The 13,901-nt window shown below is 36.1% G+C and overlaps 1 protein-coding gene across 5 annotated transcripts in view; it reads right to left on the bottom strand.

Moving 5' to 3' along the window:
• The window catches only part of LOC120429693 (paired box protein Pax-6-like), a 77,878-nt gene extending 67,053 nt beyond the window's left edge, over window positions 1-10,825 (bottom strand). For all 5 annotated transcript variants that reach the window (XM_039594732.2, XM_039594736.2, XM_039594739.2 and 2 more), the window contains exon 1: window positions 9,927-10,825. In XM_039594732.2, the coding sequence (XP_039450666.1) occupies window positions 9,927-10,107 (181 nt within the window). In that variant the 5' untranslated portion in view covers window positions 10,108-10,825. The remainder of the gene's footprint in view (window positions 1-9,926) is intronic.
• Window positions 10,826-13,901: the final 3,076 nt, after the last annotated feature.

Genomic DNA, 13,901 nt, shown 5'->3' with positions numbered 1-13,901 from the left:
GCTAAATATGGTCATTTTTTGTGATTAATCAATCCAAAATTCATTTAATTTTCAAAAGCAAATAAAAAAATCGTTCATTTCATAATTATTTAAAATCATATGGCAAGGTGAAAAAAAGTAAACCATCGAAAGATTCTTAATAAATAAAGAAACAGAAAAACAATGATTGCGTTAAACATAAATTTACCTTAAAAATTCTTTTCCCACAATTTCCAATACGCTTCGTAGCGTTGATTTCTGTATTTTTATTAAAATAAAAAAAATCAGAAAAAAATTAAAAACCTGAGAAGAAAAAACAGATCTATAAAATCCTTGATATTCATTTGCAATTTGTTAGAGTAGCAAAATTGTAATAATGCATGACGCATATTCTAATCTACTCGTTTGAAATTTGATATTAAGTTTAATTTGCTGCTTCCAATCTTACGAGGAAAATGGGTTGAGAAGTTTATTTAAAATAATTGGAAACGTCCAACTAAGAAGTTGTAAAAAAATAATGTATTCAATAAAAAATAACATTTTTTCCAAAACATAAACAAATGAAAAAACTGAAAGAAGCAAAAAAAGCTTCCAAATTTCCTAAAATAAAACCGATCTAAACGATTTTTCAAACAAAGCAAAAATAATAAATGCAATCAAGGAACAATCAACAGGCATTCCACTGACGCCAAAGACGCGATTTGTAATTTAATTAAATTTAAAAAAAACCTGCAAACACTTGATAATTCAATCTGGTTGAAGAATTTTGGCTTCTATAAAGAGTATCTTTTAATTTATCTTGTAAAATATGTTCAATTTTATTTGACTAGACATCACAAAAAAAATCAGAAAAGACTAAATGTATTATTTTAAAGTAGTTGTATAGGCTAATAATTTAAAACAAAATACGACAAGCACCGTTAACTGGAGTGAAATTAATAGCCGAGGTGACATTGATAAGCAGAACAATTTTCATGCAAAATGGGAAATACGAATTTTGTTCAAATTAAGTACAAACTAAATTAAAAAAATATGTTCAGATTCATAAGCTGTTCCAATAGAACAAGTTTTTTACATCAATTTGGAAGATGTATGATTTATGCTACAAAAGTGATTTTGGTAACAAAAAAGGGAGTATTTCTATTAACAAAAAAAAAAACAATTGTCATGAATATTGATTAAACATGAAATTTTATGTAAATTTAAAAACATTTACATTAAAAGTTAATAAACTAATTAACACAAACATTGAGCTATGATTTTTTCAAATATTATATTTAAAAAATCTTGCTAATAGTCAAATTGACGTAATTTAATAAATTTGCAAACTATTAGGTTTAAATTTGTACAAAGTACTGCGTCTATCAATGTCATCTCGGGTTTTGAAATAACAAATTGAAACGAAACTATTTTAATAGAATTTAAAAACGTTTTCAAAAAACTTACATGGAAATTGTGTGGCCTACTCCAGTAGATGTTTAAATTATAAATTTTGTTACAAATCTTACCGGTTGATGAAAATTTTTTGAAAAATAAATTGAAATCCTATTAATTACAAAAAAAGATGTAAACAATCATTTTTGTTCATATTAAATATTTAAAGTGAAACGGAAAGGCAGCGCCATATTGATAGTACGACTCAAGTTTTTGGAAGCACTTTTAAGGAAAAAGCCGTAATTTAAACACGTTCTGTCGGTTGCAGAAAATTAATTTTAAGATAGCAAGCAATCTGTCGAGTTCAGAAATTGTTGAACAGAAGTTGTCCAAGAACTGGCATCCCGTTTCACCTTAAGTACCTTATTTTTTAGGATTCAAAAATGGTTAACATTTGAATTACATTTGGCCCGTTTAACCAGATATCATTGAGTATGTACAAGATTAAGTTTTATTATGTTAAGTTTACTTTTTCTTCAAATTTATTTTTTCTTGTTGCAGCTTTCTCAGAAATAATATTAGAAATTTTTCAAGACTAAATCAACTTCACCCCTTCCCAAATCATCCGGCGTGGACCGCAATTTCGAACATTTTTATCATCTCCATCCAGGTTGGCCCCTCAACAGTCTTGTCCCTCTGGGAGAAAGAACATCGACTTGGACCTCACGTACTGCCCTGCGGAATGCCCTCCGCCCAGTCAAAGCCCGAGGCCCTCTCGCACAACTAATAAAAATTAAACACTGATGACATCCCTTGCGCGGGGCCAAAGCTTGCTCGCTGCACATTGTGGCGCGTTTTATTGTTTAAGCATGTACGAATAAATTAATACTGATTAATTGGAAGAAATTTCATGACCGCGCCGACCTCATCGACGACGGTTCCGTTTGGTGGCGCGAACAACGTCCCAAGTCGCAAGTGCTGATGGGGGACCGGTTATCAAGTGGACTCTTCGAGGCTGACATATTTGTGAAACTGTTAAACTGTTTACAGAAGAGGTCGTTTTTTTTCCTTGTGCCTGCCAGCTTGATTGCAGCTATTTTGTGTTAATAAGTTTTCGATGAGAGTGTTGTTTTCGGAAGTTGCCAGGTTGAAATTAGTCAGTTTGGCACCTGAAGTTGACCAGCTTGACGGGGGAATATCTCCTTGGACATGTTCCACTGTACGATTGTTGAATTGTTAAGTTGAAAGTTATCCAATCAACAGCTGTATCTTTTCAATTGTTAGGTTAATTTGTTCAAAATGTTTCTGCATTTCAAGCAAATTCTTCCAAACCCTCCAAGAATCACGATAAGCACAACTCCTGTCAAGTTTTCAGATTCTCCCGGCATGAGGGACGTCCCCAATGACAAATTATTCAACGCTTTTCACTGATCCCGCGAGTTCCTCGACTGTCGAAAGCGTGAACCGCTACGCCCTTGACCGTCATAAATCATCGCGCCTCTTCCTTGAAAATCCGTTCCGAAAATCCCTGCTCAGGTGGGATGCATCGAAAACCCCGTCAAAAAAAGTGCAAATTAGCTGTGCAACCCTTCTCTTTTTCGAAAATGTTGCAAAACCGTGCGAGCATATCACGCGAGTTGTGCCGCGCGAAAGATATTTATCAAAATCAAGTCAAACTTGCTCACAAATAAAATCAATCATTCTTGGAGCAGGAGGACGAGGACGAGAGCTGACGGAATTGTAGCGCGACTGACCACTGGAGAACTACAGTGGTGGTCAACATTTTTGAGAAGTTCCTCTAACCCTTGATTGGTCAACAAGAAAACTAATTTTAAGCTTATCTAGCTCCAAAAAGGCTTCAATTTTATTGTTGTTTTGTCATAAAATAGAACTAATTAAAATTAAAATACTCCTTGACAAATTGCCATACCAAATCTTCAAATGCCTATAACTTTGCATGGTTACGTCCAATCGCTTCGTTGTCTTCGACAAAGCATTTATATTACGCTTATACAAGTGGTGACGACCGTCACTGCGCAAACCCCACCAGCAAAGTTTGGCAACCCTGCCACTCTGTGCCCCACAGACGATAGAGATCCTCCGCGTTGATGATGTAGAACATTTTCAGGATTCCTCACGACTGCCACAAAAAAAAGCCAGGTAAAGGAATCAAAAGGATGACAGAGAGACGAACAAAAAATCTGTTAAAATCAACGACAGCACATCAGTCAGGTTGCGTCGAAAGGGACTGTCGCGCAAAAAAAAAGCAACGTTCAGGACCAGAAGTGTCTCCAGTTTCATCACCTCGCGCAGGAAGAACCCAGAGGAAGAGGGGTTAACATGACAAATATTGCTTATGTATGCAATCATAATATTGTTGGACATGGCTGCAGATCGTGATCGCGCGCGATCTGATTGCCTGCAAGGGGGAGTTTGAAAAGGTTCACCAGCAACTTCTTCCCTTCAACCATCAGGAAAGAGACAGGTGAGATGGTTCCGGGGGCCCCCGTAATGTGCGAACGACAAATTGATCATAAATGTGACGACGACGACGTCGCGACGTGACGACCGGTTCCAGTGAAAATGAGGTTGCTGAAATCAAAGGTGGAGACGCGTGGTTGTTCAGTGATTGTGGTGGGCTTTGAAGTGAACTCAACCGGTTATCAACGAGTGCAGCGAACGGGGTATGATTTGTAATTAGCTGGTTTCGAGCGTGGTTGAGCATGATTTTCACTAGCGATTGTTTAGACTGGATTGTCACTGGATGTAATTGTTTGACGACTTTTCAATGGGTATGACTGGGCTTTGCTTAATTCGTGGAAAAAGGTCTCATCACTGCGACGAATCTTATGTTTCAGACTAGCTTTAAAATGTAATCAAAGAAAAATTCTGTGAGTAATGTCAAATAAAAACCACAGCATAATTTTCATCAAATATATACAATTATTGAATTATTTGATATTAAACACAAAAGAAATGTCTTTGAATTCCTCATCATTTCAAAAATATGAGGACTTCTGTAAACTCGAAAAAAAAAAACAGATGAATGGGTTCTAAAGCCCTATACTGACATAAGACAACAGCGAAAAAAGCATGGCAGAGAACAAATTAATGATTATACTTTTTTAATACAAAATATTGAATATAACAAATCAACTTCGTTTCGATAAATCAACTTTGGCTAACTTTTTGTTTATGTACTAAAAGACAATATGCTTATAAAAACAAGCGTTTAATCGTGGTGTGCAATAAAATCAGCAATCTAAACTCAATTTTAAGATGCAATTTAAAAAAAAAATAAAACAATAAAACTAAATTTAAACCCTCTGAGACCCAACTCCGCCCCTAGACGGAAATTGGTCTTCACCCAAAATTCAGTGTCGTGAGAATCGTTCCCTCAAAATTTATTGAGGGCTCAGTGCCAAAATCGAAAGAATAATTCTACCAACTCACACCATCATAACAAATGTATTCATTCGTTGAATGAAACAATAAATCTCCAACAAGTGTCATACATCGATATCTGACCACTCCTTAGTCACCAAGCTGTGGTGGCCGAGGCAGTTAAGTCTTAGTCACTTTTGGTTTTTTGGTTGACGGATGAACTTTTTTTGCAAATGAACCATGAGAGAATAGTTCTTTCGCTCATCTCAAGCTGTGTTCTCTGTATCCGTGAATGGAACCACTATTCTCTCGACTTGAGGCCATTGTTCTCTCGGACCTTGCTGCCCAGTTTTGGGTGTTAAAATTCGCCGAAATCTGTAGCTTAGCTTGTTTGAAATCTAGATTATTTTTCAGAACAACCGTTGCGCCATGGATTTCCTATGTAGATAAGACCTTTTGAAAATATTAGCGAGAAATCTTAAAATGCCTTGGTGGGTAGATGTCTCGATCTGAAAAATAATCTTACATTTGATGATTTTACTTGTAATGTAATTTCTCACGTTTCTCTGCCAATGTTTTGCAAAAATGTATTTTCTGAGGTCGACTTTGTCCGTTTTGCCTTCCTCACGATACTGAGGAAAGTCTATAAAATCACTCGAAAAATTAACTTCTCAATTAGACCTCATAGACCCACCTTCATGTATACCTATCGACTCAGAATCAAATTCTGAGCAAATGTCTGTGTGTGTGGTGGGATGTTGATAAAAAATTGTCACTCGATTATCTCGACATTGGCTGAACCGATTTTGTCCGTTTTGGCGTCATTTGGATCGTCTTGGGGTCCCATAAGTCGCTATTAAAAATTATGCAGTTTAGTTCAGTACTTCAAAAGTTATGCTAAAAAACGATTTTAACAAAAGTCCGGAAGATTGTAAAAAGGGTGGTTTTTTAAGAAAAACCCGTCATGCTATACATTTTTAGAAAAGTATTTAAAAGACCTTTCCAACGCGTCCAAGACATTGAAGATCTGACAAATCTATGAAGAGTTATAAGCACTTAAGTGTTATTTATACGCTTTTTGGAGGCCGGATCTCAGATATGTTGATGAAAACGTTATCCAGCTCTCTCATGCGACATATCGTTGGATAGGTCTGAAGATCTGATAACCCTATCTAAAGTTATAAGCACTTAAGTGTTATTTACGCACTTTTTGCATTTTGGATAGCACCCTTTAAATGTGAGGAAGGCACCAACCACTCAAGGGTGGATTAAGTAACGTTTTTCTCTAGTTTTGATTTTACTCTAGATTATGTTTTGTCACACTCTGTTGCAACGCTGGCTCAGTTTTTTTATATCACACGATATGAAACCAGCTAAAAGTTAAAAAAAAAAATGATTTAAAATTATAAACTCAGTAAAAGATTAAGATAAAAATTTGAAGAATAGGTCTAAGCTTACCAATAAAAAACATAAATTTAACAAGTTTTTTTTTTGAATTTATATACGCATCTAAAAAATAATGATGTAAAACAAATAAACAAGCTATGTATTTTTTCCGTAAAGCATAAGAAGTTTTAGCAAAAAAGGCACAAACTAGGGAAGAATAAAAACCATCAAAATAAATCTTGGGCAGTGAAGGGTGAAGGTTGAAATCCTGCATTGTTTTACCAGATTTAAAAACAAAACTAGAGGTTATCAAATTCATATCAAATTGTAGTATTCAATTATCTCCTGCAAATAAATTGTCATTTATGAAAGCTAATATCTTAAGAAGAAGAACTATGCGGGATGAATGTTTTGCTTATTTCGTCCACAAATTTTCGATGTCACTCCGGAAAGTTTCATCAAGATATCAAGAAATTCCAAATGCGACCAAATTTAAATTTCGAGTAGTTAAAAAAGTTTAATTTTAAATTATGATCATAAATTAAAAAAAATACTTATATTTTTTTATCGACATATAGAATATCAATCAAATTTTATATAATATTTAAATACAGTTAACTCCATTTCAAAATTTAAAATTAATAAAATGTATCGGTAGTGTTTATTTTAATAACGGTATATTTTTGAATTCATGATTCAAAAAATTCAATTCTTTTTAAAGTAAATAATTAGTTCACAACAGCTTATTTCTTAGCACTTATGCTCTTTTTTGATAGAAATAAATATCCGAACAATTTGGCAAGAGGAGAAAAAAAAATTAAATTAATTAAGAGGCAGTATTTGTAAATATTGCTCGGTTTGTTCTAGAGGTCGTATCGAGGTGCTCCGATTTGGATGAAACTTTCCGCGTTTGTTTGTTTATACATGAGATGAACTCATGCCAAATATGAGCCCTCTACGACAAAGGGAAGTGGGGTAAAACGGGCTTCTAAGTTTGAAATCCAAAAACCATAAAAAATCTTAAAATTGCTCGCATTTCCGTAAAACTTCATCAATTTCAACTCTCGTAGATGCATTTGAAAGGTCTTTCGAAGCACTTCAAAATGGGCCATAGACATCCAAGATCGGTTTGACTTTTTCTCATAGCTTTTGCTAATTACTGTCAAAAATTGATTTTTTTAAGACCTTAATATCTTTTTGCAACAGCCTCCAACACCCATACTCCCATAGGTCAAAAGATAGGTAATAACATGGACTATAAGCCTACGGTGTTAACTTTTTGGCCAATCGCAGTTTTTCTCATAGTTTTTCGATTTTTCTGGAACAAACATTTTACAACGTTAGTTTTTGCCCTGTAGGCCGCCATAGCGGCACTTTTTGGCCGCCATAGCGGCACAATTTTGTCATATTCGGAATCCTCGGACAATTTCACGTAAGTTAGTAGTATTGGAGTTGTAAATTTGATTTAAAAAATAATTAAATAAAACAGTTTTGAAAAAAGAAATAGATCTTATTTACCCTATGATCAATACGTCAAATGCTGTATCAAGTAGGCGAAAACCTGTTTTACCCCTAATCCAACAAATTGTTAAAAAAAATTTTAATTCATTCTAAATGGCAATTTTTCCAATCAAATTTACAACTCCAATACTTCTAACTTACGTGAAATTGTCCGAGGATTTCGAATATGACAAAATTGAGACCAAAAAGTGCCGCTATGGTGGCCTACAGGGCAAAAACTAACGTTGTAAAATGTTTGTTCTAGAAAAATCGAAAAACTATGAGAAAAACTACGATTGGCCAAAAAGTTAACACCGTAGGCTTATAGTCCATGTTATTACATATCTTTTGACCTATGGGAGTATGGGTGTTGGAGGCTGTTGCAAAAAGATATTAAGGTTTTTAAAAAATCCATTTTTGACAGTAATTTGCAAAAGCTAAGAGAAAAAGTCGAACCAATCCTGGATGTCTATGGCACATTTTGAAGTGCTTCAAAAGATCCTTCGAATGCATCAAAGAGAATTGGAATTGATAAAGTTTTACGGAAATGCGAGCAAGATTTTTTAGGTTTTTTGGACCTCAAACTTCAATGCCCGTTTTACCCCACTTCCCTTTGTCGTAGAGGGCTCATATTTGGCATGAGTTCATCTCATGTATAAACAAACAAACGCTGAAAGTTTCATCCAAATCGGAGCACCTCGATACGACCTGTTACACATTGGTGAAAAACTCGCTCTTAAGCGATATTTGCATAGGAAAAGCATGAAAATCCCAAAACTGAAAATGATTTTGATTATTTTAGCTATTTTTGTGTTGTTTTGTCGAAACACTTGTTTTACTTGTTAACAAAAATAATGATTATTTTGTATTTTTAATTAAATAATGCACCTGTAGCTTTTTTACACGTTAAAAAGGACACAAACACGAAAAACAGTATTTTTATCAATTTATTGTTATTATTGTTAAAAACATAAAAGCTAAGTTAAAATTTTTTTTTTTCGTCTTTAACCAGTACCGAGGGACACAAACTTCAATTAACATATTTTTAAGCCTCAGATTTTTCTGTTCTGTACTGTACTTTTGAACAACCGCTCAATCTGAAGCCACACGAGAAAAGGGCTGATAAGCATTTTGACAGTTTGAACTATTTTGCTATTTCTCAAGCTACAGGTAACTTTTTCTCAAAATTTGAAATAGGAAACAATAGCTAAGCTCCCCAGCTACCATCAGGAAATTCTGACAGATTTTGTGTCGAAAAAAGTGTAATATTCAATCAGGAATTGGTCATTCATCAGTTTTTGATAAATATTCATCAGATTTACATTTTTAAACATTTTTTTGTAATATTACTAAAAAAATAGGTGATATTCAACCTACCAAATACAGTTACTATCGAACCAAACGTTTGGTAGTGAGTGTAAGCTCTGTGTAAAGAGGGTGTCATACTAAAAAGTGACCCCAGTCGATTGACAACAGTTGGTGTCAAACCATCGGGGTTGTAGTGTAAAATCAAAAGAAATGTTTTCATCTATTTGGAATTTTATTTATCAACAAAACAAAAAAATCAAAATAAAGTCCAGACTCGGTTAGCCGAAGGCCTTGGCAAAATTTCACTTCGGATTTTTTTTGCTGTCTTATTTTTTTGTTGAGCTTAACTATGACTCCTAAACTACTCTAAATTAATTTAGAATTTTTAAATCCAAGATGGCGGCCGAAATGGCGGTGATGAAATATTGAAAAAGTGCATTTTTTAATTACATAGACAATCAACCATTCAAATTTGACTAAAATGGGGTCGCAGAACTCGAATTTGATGTTAAAAGTAAGAAAATAAAAAAATACGAGTTTTTTTTGTTCGTGATTCGATTAGGGGGGAGGAGTGTTGTCAAAACCATTCTGGCTTTCAAAAATCGAACTTTCGCTCCGTTTTTGAAAAATCTGTGTATATCTGTGTCAGATTTAAAAAGTCTGTATTTGTCTGTGCATCACATAATGTCCGGACACAACTTCAAAAATCTGTGTACCTGGCACCCCTGCTCCTAAGATTCTTCGCAAAATTGTACTGAAATCATCACTGGAGACTCAACATATGAATGAAATTTGATCTCTAAAATGTATAACCCCCCACAGAGCGTATACCTCACTTTGGCTACTGTAGATAATCAAAATCTCGCTAGAATCACTGTTTATGCCTCCCAAAATCCCGCTCAAATTACCCAATCCACAGGAATCTTGTGCCTCCCGTCGGCACCTTTTCAACAACACAAACAACGTCCGTCCATTCTAAGCCTAGCGCAACTCACCAGTCGGCGATAGCTGCAGCCCCGTCGGCGGTGGCGGCAACGATCCACCACCACCACCTCCTCCTCCACCGAGTCCGGACTGACCCGGTGCCCTCGGCGGTTCCATACTCCACGGAGCGGTGGCTCCACTCGTCGGCAGCTGTGCGAACTCACTCCCGATCGCGGACCCAATCAGCATCATATGGACTCCGGGGTTCCTTCCGTGCGACCTGCGTGCCCTTCACACACACAGCTCCGGATCGCTTTGGGCTGTTCGGTAAACTTTGGTGGAGTGATCTTAATGTGAGTTTAATTGATCGCGCGGGAACCTGGGCGAGGTTCTTTCGTAATTAATTAATTAAAACTTGCTCCGGGACAAATAGAAGTGACACCTCTCGGCAGCGGTAGTTCTTATACGGTCAGATCCACTTCTTCCACTTGTTTGCTGGCGAGAACTCGCCGAGATCGTTAATTAACCGGCAGGGCAGGAATTTCTCGCGCGACACTTTTTGCCTTAATTACGGCGTGGACACTCTCTTGATCACACACACAACGCACTAATTATTCACAGCTATTCAGATATTCGGTTCTTCCTTAAACGATCACTTGGCGGAGCTGATCAGCGCAACCGGTAGAATCCACCCGAGGTCAGGATCTTCACGATAACAGGTTCTCTACACCATGATCAGCGTCGCACCGCTTCGACACAACAACAGCTTCCGGAAACGTCTTCACCCCGTACTACCGAACTCGTGCTGTACCGTCATCTTGACGACGAGTTCGCGCGCGCGTTCAATCCCGTTCTTGGAGAACAATACGGCAAGAACAACAACACCCAAGTCGCGTCGCGAGATCGCAGTAGTCCGTGCGCGACGAGAACAAAACGGGGGAACGCGAAGCGCTGTGTAGCGGCTCAGACATCGGCTGTAACGAGACTGAAAGGCAGGAAACGAGAAGCACACGAAAGCGTGTTGAGCAAAATCAAGCACCCGTTGAGCTTCGAGCGAAGAGAGAGAGAGAGCGAGCGCGTGAACACCAATACAACCGCAACAGTCCAAGTAGTCCGCGGCGGGTGAGCTTTCGGCAGGTGTGGTTGGAAGAGTCGCAGAGAGTTGAACGAGCTGTCTCGTTTCTTCGTGCGGGAGAGACTGGGAGGGAGCGAGAGCTGGTTTTTGGAATTGGTCGCAACCCACTGAGTTTACGTGGTCTTGCAGTGTGTGGAAGCAGAAGCAAAAGGCTGTAGAGTAGCCGCGGAGCAAGATTGGTGAAGCGCGCAACAGAAGTTGAAGCGTTGGAACGCAGAGAAAATTAGGGTGGAGGGAAAAGAGGGAGTGGAGGTATTAGGAAGGGGGAGATGATGGTGTTGTAGTGTGAGTTTGGGTAGCCAACTTATATGGTAAAGTGGCGAGTGAGATTGTTGTCGAGTAGCGACGGCATTGAATGACCGTTTTCAGAGCATAGGTTTATGAATTGAGTATGTTTGGATAAGGAATTGATTTTCTCTAGTAGAGACAAAGTTGCAATAATAAGTTGTCTTTGGTCACGGTAAAATCAATTACCTGATTAGGTCCAAAACTGCCCATGTTCACATAAATGATCCATCTCAATTTTCAGCACTTGTTAGGCTTGTTATAATGTTTTCATCAGAATAAGTACAAGAAGTCAGCTTTGCTGTAAAAAACTAAAAAAAAAAACTCTTTTTCGTGAAATCCTTAGGAGTCACACACCTTTTCTTGACGTATTTAAAATTTGCTTTGGGACATTTATGCAAATCTATCTGCAAAGCTATTCTTTTTTAAGGGTGGACAACAGCCAAAGAAGTTGTTGTCTTCTTATTCCAAAATTGTCAAACTTGCGGACCCAATCCTGCAAAAATTCGATTGTAAAAAATAGTAAAATTTTGTTGTAATCTATTTTGTATGCAGTACTTTAGAGGAAGAACAAAAAAATATATCGATAGTTCCCGCAGTTTTGGAGGTACCGTAAACCGGGGTGACTTTGATAGGAATTCATTTTGTTTTTGGAATATTTTTCAACTGGTAGAGTTTTTCTCAAGATTATAATTTTGGAAACATGTACTGGGATAGGCCACACAAAGTCCTTGAACTATTTTGGAAAAACAGTTTTTTAAATAGTGGTTAGAAAAATAGTTATGCTAAAAAAGCTTTATTTAAATTCCGGGGTGACTTTGATAGTGATAGTTTTTCTTGTTAAAATCATATTTAAGATGATCAAATTTTATTTGTACGATAAATGTACCATCACTTAAGTAGCTGATTTAGTTTTACAGAAAAAAAATCAATGTTTATATTTAGTTAATTAAGTTTATAAGTATTTTAATAAAATACATATTGATTTTAAGTAAATTCGATTTTTGCCTGAAATTTGTTAAAACTAGTTTTGTTTATAAAATTATTGATTTAAATTGCATTTTATACTGAATTCGAAGCACGAATCACAAGTTTTCACATTTTACATGATATTCGTTCAACTGAAATTGCCTATAAATTTGGAGATTTTTTTATTTGTATTCCAAAAACAAATATTATTTATTATTTTCAAACTTATTTAACCTTCTCCTAGTGGAAAATTGTCCAAAGAATCCGAAAATGCATTCCGTTTTCCGATTCAAAATCATGTTCATTGAGCAAATCATGACACTTTAAGAAGTTTGAAATAAGGCTGGTACAAATATTTTTAAAAGTTTTTGTCACCCTTCCCCCCCCCCCCCTTCAAAATTGGCCCGAAAAATCAGGGGGCAAAAAAAATATTTTTACTATAAACTTCAAAATTTTAATGAAAATTCAAGTGCAACCAACTGAAATCAAATTAAAATACATTCTCCTGCGCTTAAAATTAGTTTTAGCATGTTTGGGTTTATTAAAAAATCTTAAGATTTTTTGAAAATTTTCGATGCAAAATCTTTTTTTTCGATACAATTTTGGTTTTTGTCAGTCCGGCCCGTGGCTTAATGGCTACGGCTCCCGCCTCATAAGCGGAAGGTTCCGGGTTCTATTCCCGACCGGTCTCCTTGAAATTATTCGACTATAATTGAACTTTGAATATGAACAAAAAACGCATGTAATCAGGTGGAATTCGAACTCACACCTTTGGATTGGTAGTCAGATGCTCTAGCCACTCGGCCACCGAGGGGTTGACACTCCTTGAGAGAATTAATCCGTAGTGGTGAAATAATGTCACAAGGTCATTTACTATATAATACAACAATCCCTTTCCCAACGATTCCCCTACACACACTACACACCATATTCTATAAATAACTCGAAGTGGTTGGTACGGTATGTCCTCACTTCTTCTTCTTCCCCTGATGATTCCATGAAATGTGGGTTCCGTTCATAGAATCTGTCTCTTGCGGTTAATGCAACGCAATAGGCCGGGCCGCTTTAGTGAGTGTAATACATTTCGGGGGTTCTCGAAAGTACTGCACTCATTAATAATGACAAGAAAGAACTTGAGGCGTAATCTAACCATAAGTTCTTCCCGGATGCTTTCTTCGGACTGGCTGCGCTTGTGTTCGATTAGATTAGATTAGATTAGATACAATTTTGGTTTTTGTCAGATCTTAGATTTTTTGAAAACTAATGATTGCAAAACAACTGAACTAGTGTAAAATGCATTTTAAAACACTTTTTTCATCAAATGTGAAGACTATGGCTTGTTATTAAATTTTTTTTTATTTTTTTTATTTTTTTGCTCCCCCCTTGACCTCGGCCAGGGCCGAGGGACAAAAACTTTTTTAAATATTTGCATCGGCCTAATGACTTTCATCAACATTTTCTGAACTATAATTAAATAACTTTTTAAACTTTTCAATATTTTAAAAAAAACTTCTTGAAAATATTCTTTTTGTATTTTTTTTTAATAAAAAATAAGTTTTTTCGAATGTCTGAGTACACTATCAAATCGGGCCACCAATTTTGAATAAAAGTTTGACACCAAATGTCCAAATTAGCAACATTTCAGACTGCAATTTAT

The sequence above is a fragment of the Culex pipiens genome, chromosome 2, assembly GCF_016801865.2.
Source record: "Culex pipiens pallens isolate TS chromosome 2, TS_CPP_V2, whole genome shotgun sequence".
NCBI classification, from domain to species: domain Eukaryota; kingdom Metazoa; phylum Arthropoda; class Insecta; order Diptera; family Culicidae; genus Culex; species Culex pipiens.
Note: the sequence above shows the minus strand (reverse complement) of the source record. Positions and strands in the feature narration are given on the sequence as shown.